Genomic DNA, 20,663 nt, shown 5'->3' with positions numbered 1-20,663 from the left:
GGTGTATAAGTCCTGAATGGAGGGCAGGTTGGCACCGATGATTTTTTCTGCAGACCTAACTGTCCGTTGTAGTCTGTCCCTGTCCTGTTTGGTGACTGAACCAAACCAGACAGTGATGGCTGTGCAGAGGACAGACTGGATTATTGCAGTGTAGAGTTGAATCAGCAGTTCTGAGGCAGCTTGATTTTCTTGAGCTGGCGGAGAAGATTTTACAGAAGATTTTGGTGGGCACCCACATGTCCTCACAAAAGGTGATATAAGATATATGTCAAAGTAATGTCATACCTCACTGCCACGACCCAAACGGCCCTCAGATGAGAGATAAAGGCTTTCCAGTGGCTGTGTACTGTGAACCTTGTCTAAATAGAAATTACTGCTGGTGAGATACACGTCAGAATGAAGGACGGTGATGGATGTTCAAACAATGTCCTAACATTTGAAAGTAGGGCAGCTATTAAGAAAAGTAGAAAGGGGTGACTCCCAATACTTGTTCTCTCACTCTTTTGTGTTTGTGTGGCCACTATGAAGTCATGAACTCAGCCCTGAGCTGAAAGCTGACAAACAGGGTGTGCTTGTAAGACTAGGATAGGCTTTACTCTGCAGAGACGGCGTACACTCCAAGACCACTGGGCTCATTTATGCATATGGAAGGGGAATCGATAACTTACATACTACACACACACTATGTAATGACAATATCACCTAGATTCTTGTTCCTATAGGGAGGCCTAATTCTGACCAAGTTCAACTTCATCCTTGTGTGCAACATCTTAGTTATAAATGCAGCGAGACATTAAAAGTCAGGCACTTGGTCCCCTTGCTGGCTTTAATTAATGTAATTCACTTAGGTCTAAGTCATACTGCTGTTTTACTAACCGACACACACCTGCGAGTAAGAATTTGTTGTCTTTTGCTATCCTGTCAACTAGCTCGATTTTACACAATTGATTTTTTTGTATGTCATGTATATATTTATGTATGTGAAGGGGTCTCCTTTGTCACAAATATTTTGATCTCAATGGAATTTCCCTTCATAAATAAATGATAAATGAGAATGAAAAAAAAAACATATATGATCCTAAAGTCTAAATGCACTGAAATGAGGAGCCAGAAGCCAAACGAGGAGCTTTGGTGGCGATGTGCTAACTTGTACTCTGTCAAGCGTCCAACATGGAGATGACAGAGAGCCACCGCTGTCTCAGTCATGACATCCTGATGTTTATCTGAGTGTTGTGTTAACTAGTCAGGTGAGTATGTGTGTGTGTGTGTGTGTGGGGGGGGGGGTTAAACAGTACAGATGATGTAACATGGTGACAGAATCTGCTCTTTACCCCAATGCTAACATCCAGGCTTGGATAACACACATGAACACAGGAAGTGATCTCAGAAACACAGTTTGACCCCGTGTAATCACTCATTAATTATAAATGCAGATCCCTAATATCTGTATTATCACTTTATTAACAGTTTTTAGAACTTTTACAAAAATTATCTAAATTGTGAAAATACATAAAAGTGGAAGTGTTTGTAAATGTCTGTAAGTACCTGTTAGAGACAAAGTAATTTTTTTCAGTTCAAAAAGAAACTGGTGGGGACATAACAGCCACCACGAAGCCTTGACCCTTGACCCTTTGGAAAGGAGGTGAAGAGATAACAGACCGACTGACTGGACCAGCGTTTCCCAACCCAGTCCTCAAGAAACACCCATCCTGCAGATTTTCATTGTAACCCTGCATAGGTAGCCCTGCTTGTACTGACTCAACCAATCATCTCACAGTACTTAATTATGCAAGGTGTGCAAAATCTGACATAATTAATTGTTGATTGGTTGAATAACTACAAAAAGGTACCTATTCAGGGTTGCAAAGAAAATCTGCAGGATAGGGGTTCCTTCAGGACTGGGTTGGGAAACACTGGACTGGACAACAAGTGCCGTGTTGACTCATCTCTTAACAGACATGATGGCTTCGTTTACCTATGTGGAGTTACATAAGAGAAACACAGAGGTTCAAAGAGATGAAAAAGTAACACACCCAGCATCTTGTTGCATGCTCATTAACCCAGGTAAGAACATCAAAGAAGATTGAATCAGTTCTCTGGATACAATGTTTATTGACAGATAAAGTTGACAGTTGAAGGATGAAACGTATCGGTCAATAAAACGTATCCAGATGAACTGATTCAACCTTCTTTTATGTAACACACCCAGGTTTCCACCTCATGGGGAAGACTATTAACTAGTAAATATTGGGGTATGACATTTTTAATAAAGCAGCATTTATGACTTAAGAGTCACACAAATAGAAATTATTTAAACGAGAACCACAAAAACCTGAAAAATATCTGCAGTTATAAGCCGATTACTCTGAATTTACAGGTTACAGATAATTTCATATATATTCTTTTAATCTATGGTTTATTTGTGGAATTTTCAACACAAAAAAAACACATATACGTAAACCCTCACACTACGCTGGGTCTACCTATGTGGGCAACCTAGGCATATGCCCAGGGGCGCCCCTAAGTGTAAAAGGGCCCTCCGCGATGGGAGAAAAAAATGTATGCGGTTTTTTTTTTCATGTCAGGCTCCACAGATATATGACACAAAGCTTGCCCCATTCTCTTGATAATTATCCAATCAGAATTAAATAAAAGTTGTTTTCAAAAAAATTAAGTCTCAGGGTTGATTATTATATTGGTGAGATGGTTGGGCAAGTGGTGACTGGTGAGCAAGCAGCAATACACTGTATAGACTGGCCAACGGTCAAGGTGGGTTGGCATAGCGAGCAGGTGACTTAGATTAGTTTTTCTTAAGCCAAGGCAAAGTTAAAAACAGTGGCATTATTTTTTACCTGACCCACTATCAGTTAGGTTGTATCAGTGAGAAGTGTGCGTGAAAACTTGCCAAGCAGCAGAAAATGGATGGCATTCGGGGCGCTCCCCGGATCGGCAGAGAGGGTGTGGAGCAGGGACCGGGATGGCTCGGGATAATTGGCCTAATACAATTGGGAAGAAAAAGGGGGGGAAATGAAAAGAAAAAAAAAACTCAGCAGGGCTGCCAAAAGAAAGAAAAAGGAAGTAAAAGAAGTGGCCACGATAAAAAATGTCCCGCTAATAAAGTAGTTTTTTTTTCAAAAAAGCTAAACAAAGTGAAGAAGAGGGCATGCCGATGGAGGATGCCAAGCTAGCAAGTAGTAACGATGGCCTGGAAGCGTCTACCATCAGTTGCAGCAATGCAGCCTCAGCTAGCTAGCAATGAAAATGTTAGCCTGTAAGTCTTTAGCTCCAGCAGCAAAACACTGCCTCTGCTAGAAAGAAAGAAAGAAAGAAGAACTAAGGGTAAGAACCATTTGATTATGTTGTCAGTACATTGAGCAGTGTTATCTGTTGTGATTGTGTGTTGCTGTCTATTTTGTGGATGAGTTTATTTGTTAAGCTGTTTGCACAACATGTGTATTGCATCACTGTGATGTGATGCTGCTATAGTGTGTTGGGAGTCAGTTTGTCAAGTTCATTATATGTTGGTTTTTGCAGTTCTGTGTGAAGTTGCCTAGCTCACTTAGGGAGCCTTATTTTGAAACCTGCATTCAGCTGTGCTGTGTGATTACCTTAGGATGGCATTGTTGTAAGCCTGTTCCTAGCCAGTCACATTATTATGTATCAGTAATAACGGGTGGGCTGTCTGCTTGGGTGGTTTTCCATGAACACAAATATTGCCATAGTCTAGAGCAGGGGTCTCAAACTCAACTTACCTGAGGGCCGCTGGAGGTAGAGTTTGGGTGAGGCTGGGCCGCAAGTATTCCAAAAAAAAAAAAAAAAAGACAACCGATCCAATGTTCTCAATCTTTTTTTAAATTTTTTTTATTTATATATACAGGTGATCAAAACAAGACAGGTAACAGTACAAGTGCAGGAACAAAAACGAACAGTGTGAGACAAAAAGGGGAAACCAGATTCTGTTATGACAAGATGGAATACTAATAAGCTAATAAGCTAAAAAAAACAAAACAACAAAAACAAACAAGCTATCAAATAAGCTCATTGACCTGCAGTGCAGGTCAATGAGCTCCATTTGAAGCACAGGAGGGGCATCTTGCACATCAAAGGAGAAGGGGTCAGCAAAAATTTGAAAAGTGGCTCTGTGTGTCTTGAATTCTGCAAACCTGTGATCAAATTGCTCCTGTAGCTTCACAATGGCATCAGCATACTTCTCACCACTGAATGGTGTGCTTGCATCCATGAGTGCCTTGCATGCTGGGAAATGGCAGAGGTTTGTCTGAGAGAGCTGGGCTTTCCATAACACAAGTTTTGTGGAGAATGATCTCACGTTGTCATAGGCAGCACTGATAAGCTGCCCCTGGTTTTGTAATTTCTTGTTCAGTACATTCAGCTCATGTGTGATGTCAACAAGGAAAGCTAAGTCCATGAGCCATTTGGGATCACTTAGCACAGGAACAGCCATCCCAGCCTTCTCCATGAAGGCTTTCACTTCTGCTCTCAACTCAAAAAACCTCTTCAAGACGTTTCCCCTGCTGAGCCAACGTACCTCAGTGAAGTAGAGCACATCCTCATATGCTGACTCTATTTCCTCCAAAAAGGCGCGGAGCTCCCGGTGCTTTAAACCCCTGGATCTGATATGGTTGATGCATTTCACAACGACAGACATGACATTGTCAAACTTCAGGCATTTGCTGCAAAGGGCCTGCTGATGGATAATGCAGTGCAGAGCAATGGCCTCCTCCACACCCTCCTCTTCCAGTTTTTTTTTTGAACAAGTGCCACCACTCCATTTCTCCTCCCTGTCATTGATGGCACTCCATCGGTTGTTATTCCAGCAAACCTCTTCCATGGCAAACCCGCATCCACAATGGCATCACACAGCCGGCGGAATATCTCCTGAGAGGTGGTCTGGCCATGCACTGGAATCACTGTGAGCAACTCCTCCATCACTTCACAACTGTCGTCAACACCACGGACATAGATTGCGAGCTGCTCAGTGTCAGTGATGTCTGTGCTCTCATCAAGAGCGACTGAGTATGCACAGAAACGTTTGGCTTTCTCACGCAGTTGATCATATATGTTACCTGACAGGTCAGAAATGCGCTCTGCCACTGTGTTGGCTGAAAGGCTGATGTTGCTAAACTGACCCTTCTTTTCTGGACAGACTATACTTGCAGCCTGTAACGTGCACTTTTTAACAAACTCCCCCTCTTTGAATGGCTTTCCCGACTTAGCGATCATCTCACTCACCACGTGGCTAGCTAGCTTCGACTGCTGCATCATTATCTTTGCTAGCTTTCTTGAAGAAATCTTGTCGCTTCAGTAAACATGTTTTAAGATTGGCGACCCGTTTCTCTCTCTCATCTCCCTGGTATTTTGTATACTCATCATCAGCAGCGGCATGTCTAGTCGACTAATGACGTCTGATGTTGTATTCCTTGTGCACCGTAACTTTCTCGGTGCATATAAGACACGTCGGGCTGCCTTTGTGCTCAACAAAAGCATATGCCGGCTTCCACTTTTCCTCAAATTGTCTGTGCTCGTCACCAACTTTTCTCTTTACGGCAGGTTTTGAGAAAGACATAACTGGGGCTTGCTGACAGGATATATTTTCCTTCCACTTGGTGTCGCTCCGGAATCAAGTTTCAACCAAGTTTCAACCGTTGCTAATTCGCGCTGCCCATTATGGTGCGTTCAAGTTGTGCTCGGAAGTCGGACTTTCTGAGCTCCGAGTTGGACATTTCAAATGGAAGTCTGAAATCCGAGTCGTTCCAATTTACAACTTCCAACGTAACGGGAACGCACCATGACTTGACAACAAACGCGACACCGGAAGCTGTCATGAGCCTGCGCTATGGTAGCTCATAAGTGAAAAATAAACTTTGATGCCAAGTAGGGGGCCACAAAATAACGTCCCGCGGGCCAATTGCGGCCCGCGGGCCGCGAGTTTGAGACCCATGGTCTAGAGTCATACACTGCCTTGGGATGATTTAATCCATTGTTTCCTTGTCTTGTGGTTTGTGAGTGAAATGGCAGTACTTGGTCTGTTGAACTATAAAGGAATACCTGCTCAGCTGGACTGGTTATTCAGCGTTTGACCAATAGGTGTGTGATTATGGTCTGGTGGATTTGATATGCCAGCTTGACTGGAAGCTCAAAATAATTAAGGTGGGGTTTAATGGCTGGGACGTCGGAAGTGTGTGGTGTGTGTGTGTGTGTGTGGGGGGGGGGGTATGAGCTTCAGTGCCCAGGGACCCCTGGGGGTACTAATCCAGCATTGCCCTCACATGTATGAATGACTATATGAAATAAAAGAAAACATTCTTTAGAATGAGAGATAGTAATGACACTACGACAACGGGGTAAATTTTCACGTTTTTGTTAATCATCCAAGGTTGGGTGTCTCTTTTGGCTAGCAGATTAATAAAAAAACAGCCCTGGTAGGTTTAGGTATCTTGCTTAATGAGACTTAAGGGAATTCAACCTGAGAGACACTCAGCAGTCAGCAGGCCGTCCTGTCATCCATAATGTCAGCCGAAAAAGGAAGTTAGCTCGCGGGTCAAGCGGCTACGTGTGCTCTGGGAACCAGCTTCAGTTTGATGGGATTCTTTGGGGAGGTGATACCATCACCTCCCACCTCCAGGGGAATCTGGGAGGAAAAAAAGAATAATAATGAATAAGAATAATGATAATGACAATATTTCAATTTAACACAACAAATTCATTCTTCATAATCGTCCCCCACAAAATATCACACATGGAAATATCCCACTGCTTTAAAGGTAAATTCCAGTTTTTTACTACCTGGGTTTTATTTTCGTAGTATTTGCCATTGTGCATATCGGCCATGGTATCATTTTACTCCTCAACAGTGTCTTATGGGACAACTGAACATGAGCGTCACACTCAACAAGTCCAATTTAACCCAATTATCTAAACCACGTATTTGAAATTGAAAATTAAAGTGCAAATTAAAAGTTATTATTTGAAAAGTCCAACACGATCAATGGTGGATGACACTGCTGATCTACTTCCTGGTTCACCCAGCAGGAAGTAGCAGCCTATACTTACCGTACGTAGGTAGTAGTAATCATCCATAAACTAGCCGGCCAGCACAATAGAGAAGTCATAGATGATAGACAGTCATGGACACAGTCTGACTGTTTAAAGGACACGTTTCAGACTCTGTTCACTTGTCCCATAAGACACGGTTGTAAAGCTGAGTCCAGCAGTGGTCCTGTGTCTAAAATCTATTAAATGAAGCTGCTGAGGGGCGTCCGGGTAGCGTGGTGGTCTATTCCGTTCCCTACCAACACGGGGATCGCCGGTTCGAATCCCCGTGTTACCTCCGGCTTGGTCGGGCATCCCTACAGACACAATTGGCCGTGTCAGCGGGTGGGAAGCCAGATGTGGGTATGTGTCCTGGTCGGGGCCCCTGTTCAGGGGGGGTGGTGGAACTTGAGGAATAACACGCTACGTCCCCCTGGAGAAACTCCTCACTTTCAGGTGAAAAGAAGCGGCTGGCGACTCCACATGTATCGGACGAGGCATGTGGTAGTCTGCAGCCCTCCCCGGATCAGTAGATGAGGTGGAGCAGCGAGCGGGCTGGCTCGGAAGAGTGGGGTAACTGGCTAAGTACAATTGGGGAGAAAAAGGGGGGGAAATCCAAAAAAATAAAAAATGAAGCTGGTGAGTAAAATGATATTATAACTGATATGAATGATGGCAAAAACTACAAACATAAGACCCAGGCTGTAAAAAATGGAATTATCCTTTAAAACTGCCACCACACACAATGACAATATCTTCTCACTTCGGTCTCCTTGCAGGTTACAAAGCTGAAGTTCTGAAGGATTTCCACTGTGGCCAACTTCATCATCAGGATAGCAAATCGCATGCCAATACAGTTCCTTGGCCCTGCTCCGAAGGGTAGGTAGGCATAAGGATCTACGTTGTCTCTGTTCTCTTTGCTAAACCTGGGAAAAAGATGGAGGCGTAACATTTAGCCAAGTTAGCAAGTTTCAGCAAGATGCAAGATTTGACTTTAGCTGGGCTTTTATTTGGTATGTTACCTTTCAGGTTTAAAGGCGTCAGGCTCAGGCCAGAGGGTGGGCTCACGGTGGAGTGCGTGAAGAGGGATCATGGTGACTGTTCCTTTAGGAATGGTCACGTTGTTAATCTCCACAGAGGTCTTTGCTACTCGCTCAAGTCGAACGATAATAGGAAACAGCCTCAGTGACTCATTGAGCACCATGTCCAGGTACTCCATCTGCATCATGGCTTCATATGTTGGTCGACCCTGGTTTTGGGTATTAAAGGGAGGCAACCAGGATCTTTCAGCATTATGTTATTTGCATTTCCTTATACAATGTCATCTTTTTCTATGTAGTCCACTGAAGGAAGCAGTAAACCAGGAATGAAGGTTGTAGTTTTCACATTTAAGGAATGTCCACCAGTTATGTCATCGCACACATACAGTGCTGGAAAAAGTATTTCCCCCTTCCAGATTTCCTCCATTTTTGCATATTTGTCACACTTAATTGTTATAGATCTTCATACAAAATGTTATATAAGACGAAGAGAACCCAAGTAAACACAAAATTCAGTTTTTAGATGATACATTTTATTTAAGGAAAAAGGTTATCCAACACCAAATGACCCTGTATGAAAAAGTAATCGCCCCTTAGTTACTCAATCAACCAATTAACCAAATTTAATTGATCACTGCATTCAGGTAGAGCAGAAACACCCAGGCTTGATTACTGCCGGCCCTGCTGAATCTAAAGATGACTTATATGGAAACATGCCATCAATGTGAAGTAGGCTACAAGGTCTCAACAAGCAGTAGACTATGCCGGGTTAAAAAGCCATTTCTAAGGCTCTGGGCCATTTCTAAGTCTTGGAACAGTGGTGAGTCTTCCCAGGAATGGCCGGCTTACCAAAATTCCCCCAAGGGCACAGCAACGACTCACACAAACTAAAAAACAAAAAAACAAAAAACCCAGGACAACATGTAAAGACATGTAGGCTTCTCTAACCTCAGCTAAGGTCGTCATTCACGATTCGACAATAAGTCAAGTCAATTTTATTTGTATAGTCCAATATCACAAATTACAAATTTACCTCAGTGGGCTTTACAGTAATACAACATCCTGTCCTTAGACCCTCGCATCGGATAAGGAACAGTCCTTAAAAAACCCTTTTAACAGGGTGAAAAAATAAGAAGAAACCTCGGAGAGCAACAGAGGAGGATCTCTCTCCTAATAAGAAAGAGATGGGCAAAAATGGAATTCATGGGACAGTTGGAAGGTGTAAACCACTGCCAACCAAGAGAAACATTAGTGCTTTTCACACATTTGCAAAACAACACACTGATGACGCCAAAGCCTTCTGTGATAATCTTCTGTGGACAAATGAGCCAAAAGTGTAATTTTTTTGGAAGACACGGGGCCCGTTATGTCTGGCATAAAGCAAACACAGCCTGGCACAGTCAGAGCATCATACCAGCAGTCAAGTATGGTGGTGGTAGTGTGATGGTGTGGGGACGCTTTGCTCCCTCGGGGCCTGAAAGACTTGCCTTCATTCAAGGAACCAGGGATTTTGATCTCTACCACAAATTTCTGAAGGAGACTGTCCAGTTATCTGAAGCTGAAGTGTAAATGGCTTATGCAGCAATAAAATTATCCAAAATACAAGACTAAGTCCATCTCAGAGTGAAGGTTTTGGACTGGCCCAGTCAAAGTCCTGATTTGAACCCCATCGATACGCTGTGGCAGGACCTTAAACAAGCATTTCATGCTGGAAAACCCTCCAATGTCACCGAATTACAACATTTCTGCAAAGAAGAGCGGGCAAAAATTCCTCAACAGCGATGTGAAAGACTGATCTCCAATTATAGGAAGTGTTTGGTTGTAGTTGTTGCTAGGTGGCACAAACAGTTATTAAAGCTAGAGTGTGGGACTTTTACATATAAATGAATTTCTGTGAACTTAAGCCCTTGCCAAACGAGTTCACATAATGATGACTAAGCCAATCACCACCAGGTAAATCTCTCTGTATTAAGCCTCCTACAGACCGTGTGATTTTAGCAAAGTTTATTGCAAGCCACACTGTGCGATATGGGTCTAATAAACTTGGGGTACGACATCAAGTTTGATGTATGTAGACTGTATGATAACACCTATGGAACTGCAGGCTACGATGCAAGTCCATAAAAACGTCATCAGCGTGCGTGCCACATCAGTGCGCGTAATCAATCTATGCCGCTGGTAGAGCAATATGATGCCAAGCAGGAATCGAGTCCTTTCAATAGTTGCCGCAGCTCATTTTGCCGCTCGTTTTGTTGAATCCATCGCATTTGGGTCACAGATGCTAACAGTCTGTGTTTGTGTCTAGTGCCAGCAAAGATTCTGCGTTGCGTTGATCAGTATGTCCGTTCGTGCTGCATTTCTATTGGTTGGTTAGTAGACGTAGGTCGTAGCAGCAGTCACATTGTGAGATGGTTGTCCTACATTTCTGACACTGTCAGACTTTTTTCCCACGTTATCTTTGGCCGCAAGACCGTAATAATGGCTGTCTTTGAACCTGTCTCACAGTGCAACATAGGACCACCGTTTTGGAGCCACGACCAAAGATATCGCCACGTTTAGTCAGTCATCTTTCATCTGAGACGGCCCAAATCGCACAGTCTGTATGTAGGAGGCTTTACACAGTACACCAGAGTTTTAAATCTGGTGTCTGTGGCGACATTCCTGTGCTGGTGCACTGCAGGTGATGCGTAGTGATGCATTTTACGTCGGCCAGCAACGATGGCTTTGTCAGAGCTGAAGTTCCGTGTGATGAAAGTGTTTGCATGCCTCTGATGGGCTTGCCTTCAGTGCTTTCTGCCATAAAGCTTCTGGGCTTGGAAGCTATAGTTTAAAAACCTATAAAGCATCCAAGGAAAGTTTCTTGGGGAGGGGACAAAACTTCAACACTGCAGGTTTAAGTTCGGGGGGGGCAATTACTTTTTCCACAAGGGTGATAAGAGTGTTGGGTAACTTTTTTCCTCCAATGAATGAAATGATCATTGAAAACTGTATTTTGTGTTTACTCGGGTTCTCTTCATCTTCTATGACATTTTGCATTAAGATCTGAAACTGTTGAGTGTGACAAATTTGCAAAAATAGAGGAAATCAGGAAGTGGGTGAATACGTTTTCTCTGCACTGTAGAAGACTGCTCAGTATTAGGCCACACCGCAAGCTGAAACGCCGGAAACCTCCATGATTTTGTTGGTGCCTCTTTTCGGTGTGCATGTCAACCTATGTGCCTAAACACACCAGGTGGCTACATAGCGTCACAAAGCTACATAGCGTCACAAAGTTAAGTGTCGATTTTGGCACTGAGTCTACATCTAGCTTACAAATGTCTACAGAAAATAGTCATACTAAATGACTGCAGATAGTCGTAATAGAAACGTGTCATATTTATGTTCACATTCAGTTTCTATTCAATCTCTCTTCTGTTGTTGATTATGAAACTAAACATCCTTCCTGGTTTCAGTTCATTTTTTGGGCTGATTTTGTGTCATGAAAATGGGATATTTGCTGCCTTTTCTTTGTCGCTTAGCAGGGCAATAGAAAGTATTGACTATGTATGTCTTTATGCACGCTCAATAATCCAGGTAAGAAAATCACAGAACGTTGAGTCAGTTCATCTGGACACAACAATTATTGAGAGAAAGGTTTCATCACTCATCTAAGTGACCTCTCAGTCTCAAGTGACTGCACGTACCCCCACCCTTATCACCCTTATGGAGGGGGATGAAACAATGGTCTCTTTTGATGTTACATCTCTCTTCATGTGCGTTCCTGTTCATGAAGCAGTGGAGGTAGTCCATATGAAATTACAGGATGACCCCACTCTTAGCAATAGGACCACCCTTACCCCTGACCAAGTGTGTCTGCTCCTGAAGCTATGTCTTCAGACCACATACTTCACATACAGGGGCAGTACTATAGGCAGAGGCATGGGTGTGCTATGGGTTCCTCAGTCTCATCTGTAGTGTCCAACTTGCACATGGAGGAAGTGGAAAAGAGGCTCTGATGTCCTATCCAGGGACACCACCTAGCCACTGGTTCAGATTTGTGGACGACACCCAAGTTAAAATTAAATCTCAGGATGTAGCACATTTCACCAACCACATTAACTCTGTGGACACCACATCAAGTTCACCAGGGAGGATGTGAAAAATGACAGGTTAGCCTTCTTAGACTGTGAAATTGCAATTGGTGATGGGGGAATTTTGACTGTTGATGTTTACCGTAAACCAACACATACTGATCAGTACTTAAGGTTTGACTCTCATCATCCACTGCAGCACAAACTAGCAGCTATCAGGTCACTGTACCACCAAGCTGACAATGTCCCCACCGACACTGCAGCTGGGGAAGGGCAGAAATCCCCCATTAAACAGGCCCTGGTTAAGTGTGGTTATCCTAATTGGGTGCTTGTCAAAGCCAGGAAGACGCACAAACAGTGCACCAGCCAACTGAAGAGAGGAGAAGGACAACCGCTGCCTAAGCGTAAACCAGTGGTGATTCTGTATGTGGCAGGAGTGTCAGAACAGTTGAGATGCGTTTTTCCAAACTCTGCGTCTCAGTTGCTTTCAAACCCCAAAACACACTGCGCTAGAAGTTGGTCCACCCCAACGATCAGGTTCCCCGGCACAAACAGAGCAATACAGTGTACGCTGTTAAGTGCCAGGAGGACTGCTGTGACTTGTACGTTGGGGAAACTAAACAGACGCTGGCCAAGAGGATGGCACAACACAGGAGAGCTAACATGTCAGGCCAGCACTCCACAGTCTACACCATCTACAGACCAGGACTCCACAGTCCACACCATCTACAGGCCAGTGGCCACTCTTTCAGGGATGAGGATGTGTACATCCTTGACAGGGAGGAACGCTGGTTTGAATGGGGAGTCAAAGAGGCCATCTATGTGAAGAGGAAACGACCATCCCTAAACTGAGAGGGGGGCTAAGAGCAAATCCGCCGCCATCTTAAAATGCTGTGATTGCAACCATTCCCAAATCCTCTGTGAATAGTACACATGGTCACTGTAACTCTAGCTAATGGTCACGGCAATTTGTATATAAACCGGTCGTTTGTTTTCAGACATTATGCTACTGTATTGCTTATAAGGGTGGGGATACCTGAAGATGTCACTTAGATGAGTGATGAAACGTTTCTCTCAATAAACCTTGTGTCTATATGAACTGATTCAACTGTCTGTGATATTGACCATGTATAGACAAACACAGAGGGACAGTTTCATCAGGCTGAGGCTATTTGATGTTCTTTAGGAGGTGCTGAACTAGTGTTTCGAAACCAACAAAAAATAAAGCTTGTATGTTTGGTAGGCTTTATTATCTGGCCATGATAGTGATGCCGTCCAGGTCGCTGCTCCATCCGGGGAGGGCTGCAGACTACCACATGCCTCCTCCGATACATGTGGAGTCGCCAGCCGCTCCTTTTCACCTGACAGTGACGATTTTCACCATGGGGACGTAGCGCGTGGGAGGATCACGCTATTCCCCCCAGTTCCCCCTCCCCCCCGAATGGGCACCCCGACCAACCAGAGGAGGTGCTAGTACAGCGATCAGGACACATACCCACATCTGGCTTCCCACCCGCAGACACAGCCCGTAGGAATGCCCGACCAAGTGGAGGTAACACGGCGATTCGAACCAGCAATCCCCATGTCGGTAGGCAACAGAATAGACCGCTACGCTACCCGGACGTCTGATAGTGATGTTTTTTTTTGTGCAGAAAACATTTACTTTGGTCATGGAGGGTGCTAGTGTGTCAGCTGTGCTGTGATGAAACGTTCTGGTTTTTCAGTTTCACCTCTGGTGTAGTGTTATGACTGCTAACAGAGTGTTACCCTACAACATGTACACATGTAAAGAGATAATGTTCCAAATCGAGATTGTTTCATCATCTGCAGATGATGTCAAGAAGTGTAACACCAGAATTACCTTGTCTGGGAAGGTCTCATCAATCTTCTCCTGTAAGGTCTTCTGGATTTCAGGGTGGGTTGCCAGGTTGTAGGCCAAGAAAGACATTGTGTTGCTGCTGGTCTCATATCCGGCAAAGATAAAGAACATGGCCTGGGATAGGATCTCGTTATCGGTTAACCCTGAAAGACGACCACAGCACATTTCTGAAAAACCACAGGGGCCAACTGAACCAATGACCATATCGAAATATAAGAAAATGTGGATTTAACTTCTGTATTTGCTCTCTTACCTTTCTGAGAGTCCATGACTTCAGCACTCCCAGTGGTCTGAGAGTCCACCATCAGCTGCATGAAGTCCACTCTTTTCTGTCAGGCAGATTAAAAAAGGAAGCCAGATTTTAATTTTCCAGTCAGTCAGTTCAGAACACAACATTCAAGAGGAACATCAAAAACATGAAAAACCAGCTGAAAGGATTATCATGACCATCGCTTTGGTACATTAACCCTCTGCTGCACACATTTTGATGGTACATGGGAAAAATTATTCCACATCATTTCTTGGTTCATTTTGGGCCATTTTCTTGATAAAACATATTTTTTGGACCTCACCCCAGCCCACTCTAAACTATTTTTTCATTGTTCCACAATGCTGTCTTTGCCCCTCCATCACCGGTGCGCACTAGAGGACACACGCACTGAAAGCCAGCCTCGCGCCACTAAACGTCTGTTCCGAGGCTCCGGACTGCTCGAGCTCTGCCTGTGGCCGCACATCCAGTGTATTGTCTGGCTGTGCTTCCCGATGACCTGCTGCAGCGATCCAGCCTTGCTGGAGCCTTCCTGACTCACATCTAAATGTGCTTCTGTGCTGTGAAGCAGAGGTGAACATTACACTTTTCACACATCATTTTGGGTGTTTCTGTGCACCCAGGAACCCTGCATCTCCCCTTCTTTTCACACACTATTTGTCAGTGTGAGGTATTGTCTAAGCAGACATCCTGGTTAGGGATGGGAGCCGTGGGCCCCTGCTTACTCCTCCCCTTATCGCACAAGGTTGCCCTGAGGCAACGAAAAGAAAAAACTGAATTTCTGAACATGCAAAATAAATAAACATCATAAAACCTGACAAAAGTCTTCTCTACACCTTCACACACACACACACACACACACACACACACACACACACACACACACACACAAACATGCATACACACCTTCAAATGGTGCTTGATAGTGATTACCACACCTTATTTGACTGTTCTGTGATACTTTTTTTTGTATCCCCCCTCCCCCCCACCCATTTTATCCGGCCAATCACCCCACTCTTCCGAGCCGTCCCGGTCACAGTTCCCCCTCCCCCCCGAACAGACGCCTCGACCGACCAGAGGAGGCGCTAGCGCAGCAACCAGGACACATACCCACATCCGGCTTCCCACCTGCAAGACACGGACAAGTGTGTCTCTAGGGACGTGTGATCAAGCCGGAGGTGACACGGGTTTGATACTTTTTTGACCGTTCGGGTTGGCTGCCACCATGTGAAGCAACATGAACTGGACGCAGGGCTTCAGAAAACTTTCCGTTGCCTCAGGGCAGCACCGTGCAGTAGAGGGTTAAGAAAATTACCTGATGGTCATGCTTCTGTCGGTCAGATTTGACCTTCTTCAGGAAGCTATAGAAGAAGTCCAGCACACCCGAAGGGAAGAATGTCACGTCCATTTTGTCAAAGACCGGTCCCAAGAATGGAAACACAACTGAGACGCAGAGGAAAGGAAGACAGATAGAGAGGTGATTAACACAGCTCTCAGCAGAGAAGAGACAAACAGGATGATGATGGTGATGAAGAGCGGTTTGTCTGACATACCTAAAATAACCAGCAGCGGGCTCAAGAAATCGAATTTGACCATTTTCTTAATGTTGGTTACAAATGGGTCAGAGGGATTGTTGATGGAATCGATGTCAACACTGAAGGAAGTACTGGTCACAACGTCCATACTGTAAGGTCCAAAGATACTGGAGGAAAAGGCAAAACCACTGAGTTCCTGCACAGGATTACTGCTGTCTGTAATGCAATGTTTTCAATAAAATGATACCAATATTTGCCATTATATAACAAATAGTGTATGGTCGTTATCTATCAATCTATCTATCTATACATATATGGATAGAGGTAAGTGTATTTTTTGTGTAAGTGTATGATGATATCGTCATCAAACACTCATTTACGTACAGCCAATCAAATCATCAAACATGAAACCCCACCCACCCTCATACTTGTCAATCAAAGTTGAGCTCATGAATATTAATAAGGACTAGACCACTCCCATACAGTTCTTAGCAACACGTGAGAACCATTATGAATAAAGGCATTAATAACACAGTACGAGTCATTTACAGGTGAGATGCTGCTGAATGATTTGATATGTCCTGTTCAAGGCTTTCAGAAATGAAAAGTTAAATCCAATTACTGATTTCAGTCCAACTTTGAACGTTAAATGCTGGCTAAACGTATACCAAGTTAGATCAGGTAAAAAGGCACGAGAGTTTTCTTTCTTTGTTTACTGGCAAAAACAAAATTGTCTTTACAAAGTGTTATTATTTAGTGGTTAATGTCGTCCCAGACCAGAACCAACTCACTCCTTAACGTCTATGACCTCGTCAGCTTCTGCTTTCTGCTCAAGGGTTGTCAACAGCTTCCCTGAGTGTTGTAACATGATGGGGTACATCTGTTCAATAAAAATAATAGAGTAAAAATAAAATAAATCAGGCTCATGCCCCGGTGTCACATTGCTGAGATTATCGAGTATAGATTACAGTGTATAGATTATGATGAATTGATGACTTAATTGATTATGGCTAATGAGTATTGCAAACTGTTCTCTTCTCTAACATGTCTTTTCTCTCTCTCTGAATGATGTCTTCTCCTTTCTCTTTTTCTGTGTTTGAATGGTGTCATGTGAGTCTCTCTTGCGTACACATGCAGTCGGTTCTCCTCCCAGGTCTCCGTGGTGATGGTGGTCGCCATTTGGATGCTGCCTGCCCTTCCACTCCTCACCTAAGTTTTTCTTATTACATGATGATGCTGGTCGCGTGGCTTGAGTCCTGGACTGCTCCGTTGGCATGTGGACACTGCTTGGCATCCTGTGCATCATGTTCTTCATACATTTTATGTCCATTATAATTCTGTTATCCTCTTTCAATGTTGTATTATGTAAATTGCGTGAACACAACATCCATTGCACGTTGTCTGTCTTGGGAGAGAGATCCCTCCTCTGTTGCTCTCCCTGAGGTTTCTTCCTATTTTTTCTCCCTGTTAAAGGGTTTTTTAGGGAGTTGTTCCTCATCCGATGAGAGGGTCTAAGGACAGGATGTTGTGTTGCTGTTAAGCCCACTGAGGCAAATTTGTAATTTGTGATATTGGGCTATACAAATAAAATTGATTTGATTTGATTTGCTTCTCTTATCTTCATTGTGCTTCCCATAAATGTAATCAAACACCAAGGAAAGGAAACCAGACATGATTGGGACTTGAATCTGAATCAGAATAAGGCTTAATTGGCCAAGTATATTTTTAACATACGAGGAATTTGTCTTTGGTTGTCAGAACACACACACACACACATACATGTACACACACACACACACACACACACACACACACACGTGCAAATAGCAATATGAAGCAGTGCAGGATGAGGATGAATATAAATACATGTCAAATAAATTATGTACTGCTGAAATTGTTTACAAATAATGCGAAGTGTACGGCTCCCTGCAAGATAAATTTGAAATAGATATAAATATGGTGCAGTGCATGATGGAGTTGAATATAAATAAATGATTATAGATGGAAATTATGTGCAACTACTGTGTACTGAACTTGTGATGATGTTGACCATATATGCAGATGATTATGTTTGTAATTACGCACAGCTGTTGCAGAATTAACACATTCGCACCACAGAAAGATAGACTGAAGGCTGGGAAAAGATGGTGAATCTTTAATGTACCTCTTTCAGTCTTCCGCTGGTGAACGATGGTGAGAGTACACTGCGAATTCTCTTCCAGTTGTCATCTTCCACAACCGAAATGGCATCGCTCAGCGGTCCGTTTAGCCCGAAATCCTGAATGGCAAGCACACGCACACACGCACACACACACACACACACACACACACACACACACACACACACACACACACACACACACACAGGAAGAGGATGGGATAACTTACAGTACTGGTGTGATGACGTTTGTAAAGAAAGAAGTGACTTGGCGGTCAACTTTTCTAGGTGTCCTCCCTCACCCGTCTGTTGGTGAAGATGGAGTAGCACTCCTTTATGAGGATGGTCTTGATCATGGCCGTGTCCATCACAGCCAACACAGGCTGCCTGCCGTCATATATGCTGGTAAAGGGTTAATAGCAGTTTGTTAGTCATTCAAAGCATCACACACCTGATGTTATAAAATATATCCATCCATCCATCCATCCATTATCTAAACCGCTTATCCTGCTCTCAGGGTCGCGGGGATGCTGGAGCCTATCCCAGCAGTCATTGGGCAGCAGGCGGGGAGACACCCTGAACAGGCTGCCAGGCCATCACAGATGTGTGTGTATATATATGTATGCATGTATGTATGTATGTGTATATATATATATATATATATATATATATATATATATAATGTGTGTTATAATGATGTATAATGTCTTTTTGTTCTTGTGAAATCAACCCATGAGTGCAGTCATCTTTGAAACCTGTTTGACCAATTTGTTGTATAACCAGGTCTGATAACTTTATCCCTCCATTTTTAGATGTTAATCTCTCTCTTTTTTTTCTTATTCTGTATTTCTTATGTCATGGTTTGTTAAGAAAGTCTTTTTTTTTTAGGGCGTTGTTCCATATCTGAATCTAGGGGCTAAGGACAGGATGTTGTGTTGCTGTAATGTGTTGCGTAAACACAACATCCATTGCACGTTGTCTGTCTTGGGAGAGAGATCCTCCTCTGTTGCTCTCCCTGAGGTTTCTTCCTATTTTTTTTTCTCCCTGTTAAAGGGTGTTTTTTTGGGGGGGAGTTGTTCCTTATCCGATGTGAGGGTCTAAGGACAGGATGTTGTGTTGCTGTAAAGCCCTTTGAGGCAAATTTGTAATTTGTGACATTGGGCTATACAAATAAAACTGACTTGACTTATATCAAGCCCTTTGAATTGGCCTGTGTATGAAATGTGCTATTCGAATGAACTTGCGTTGCAGGTGTGTACACTATGTGCAACCGTGTACAGCATGCACGCACACATTCACGCACCCACACACTTACCCCCACACCTTGCCATACTTCTTGTAACATTCGGTGTCAAATACATGGAGACCCTGCAAAATCACAAAGAGTATGAAGAAGAGGGAGGCATTGAACTCTTCTACTACTCATTTAGTACTGTCTGAGGGAGGTTTCTCACCTTTCTGTACTCTAAAAAGGTCCCGATGAAGGGCAGTGGTTTCGGTCCTTGAATGCCAAGTTTCTTGAAAAATCCATACGGTGCATATCCATACCTGGAGACGAGGAGGAGAGTCAGGAAAGCTCAGCCACAGTCAAAATGCAAATCACATTCACCATCTGTCTGTCTGAGAAGAAATCTGTTTTATACCTCACCTTCCATTATCTCACTTGACTTCTCTCCATTATTTTGCTGTACTGACATTTTCTTTCATTTTTATTTAATGGTGGAGATTCTTTCTTTTTCTTTTTTTTTGGATGTAGTATCCAGACTTATGCAATAACAGTCAAGCCGAGACCAAACAAACTGAGACCTAATGCATGCTGTGACCCTAATGCAAACTCAACACGTAATCTTGATGAAGGTGAATCAAGTTTGTTAAAGTTTCAAGTCCATCTTTCAATTCTACAATTCAAGCTTCAGGGGATTTCAATCACAATACTTTTCAAAACAAATCTGTAAAGCCTCGGTAATATCAAGCATGCATATGACAGCTTCAGCATCACCAAGTATGGCTTGATATAACTTGTTCGCTGGTAATAAATAAGCCTTTTGTAAATAATATTTGATCCATAAACTTTTGTGTTTGACATTTGTGAGGCTGCTAAATGACAAAGAACAGCTAATAACACAGACTCGCTGCTTTTTACATGTATTAAATCTCTTTTTAAATGCTACAGTAATAATAAACTAGTGTAATTTACCAATTTTGGTCCCCAATTCTATTTCCCTGAATTAACCTGCAAAATATCCCACATGCTTATGAACTTTTCTGCACGACAAAGCACCACAACAACCTGCCAGCTGGCACTAAATGGGCCATTTATAAAACTAACTGCACAGAGAGAGAAAGACATCAGCATCATACTTACAGTGCGAGGAGAGAGAGAAGAATCACTATCAAAGTCCAGGTCTCGATGGAAAAACTTGGGAAATAGGCCATGCTGTCCTTCCTCTTTGCGCAGCAACACTGACGAGTGAGGGTCGACCTGTTTTGTCCATCCGTCTGTCCCCGCCCTCTGACTTCCCGGAGAGCACAGAGAGGCGGGGCCGCATCCGAAGAAGGACAAACCTCAAAACAAGCCAAAATGTTGTAAACACGTGCAGGGAGCAAGGTTTAAAACAATTCGCAGTTATGTAAGAGTACGAGGTCCTGTCACGCACTCGGGA

The 20,663-nt window shown here is 43.4% G+C and overlaps 1 protein-coding gene across 1 annotated transcript; it reads right to left on the bottom strand.

Moving 5' to 3' along the window:
- Window positions 1-5,982: 5,982 nt before the first annotated feature.
- Window positions 5,983-20,437, bottom strand: LOC130108541 (cytochrome P450 3A30-like). Its single transcript, XM_056275521.1, has 13 exons — window positions 20,366-20,437; window positions 19,455-19,548; window positions 19,316-19,368; window positions 18,303-18,402; window positions 18,007-18,120; window positions 16,634-16,722; window positions 15,861-16,009; window positions 15,623-15,750; window positions 14,293-14,368; window positions 14,022-14,182; window positions 8,073-8,299; window positions 7,814-7,976; window positions 5,983-6,649 (listed from the first exon to the last, which is right to left on the bottom strand). Exons 1-13 carry the CDS (start codon window positions 20,434-20,436, stop codon window positions 6,560-6,562), a joined length of 1,515 nt encoding a protein of 504 aa, XP_056131496.1. The 5' UTR covers window position 20,437; the 3' UTR covers window positions 5,983-6,559.
- Between the last annotated feature and the right edge of the window lie 226 nt (window positions 20,438-20,663).

Source organism: Lampris incognitus, chromosome 2 (assembly GCF_029633865.1).
Source record: "Lampris incognitus isolate fLamInc1 chromosome 2, fLamInc1.hap2, whole genome shotgun sequence".
In the NCBI taxonomy this organism is placed as follows: domain Eukaryota; kingdom Metazoa; phylum Chordata; class Actinopteri; order Lampriformes; family Lampridae; genus Lampris; species Lampris incognitus.
This window is presented reverse-complemented; position numbering and strand designations above follow the sequence as displayed.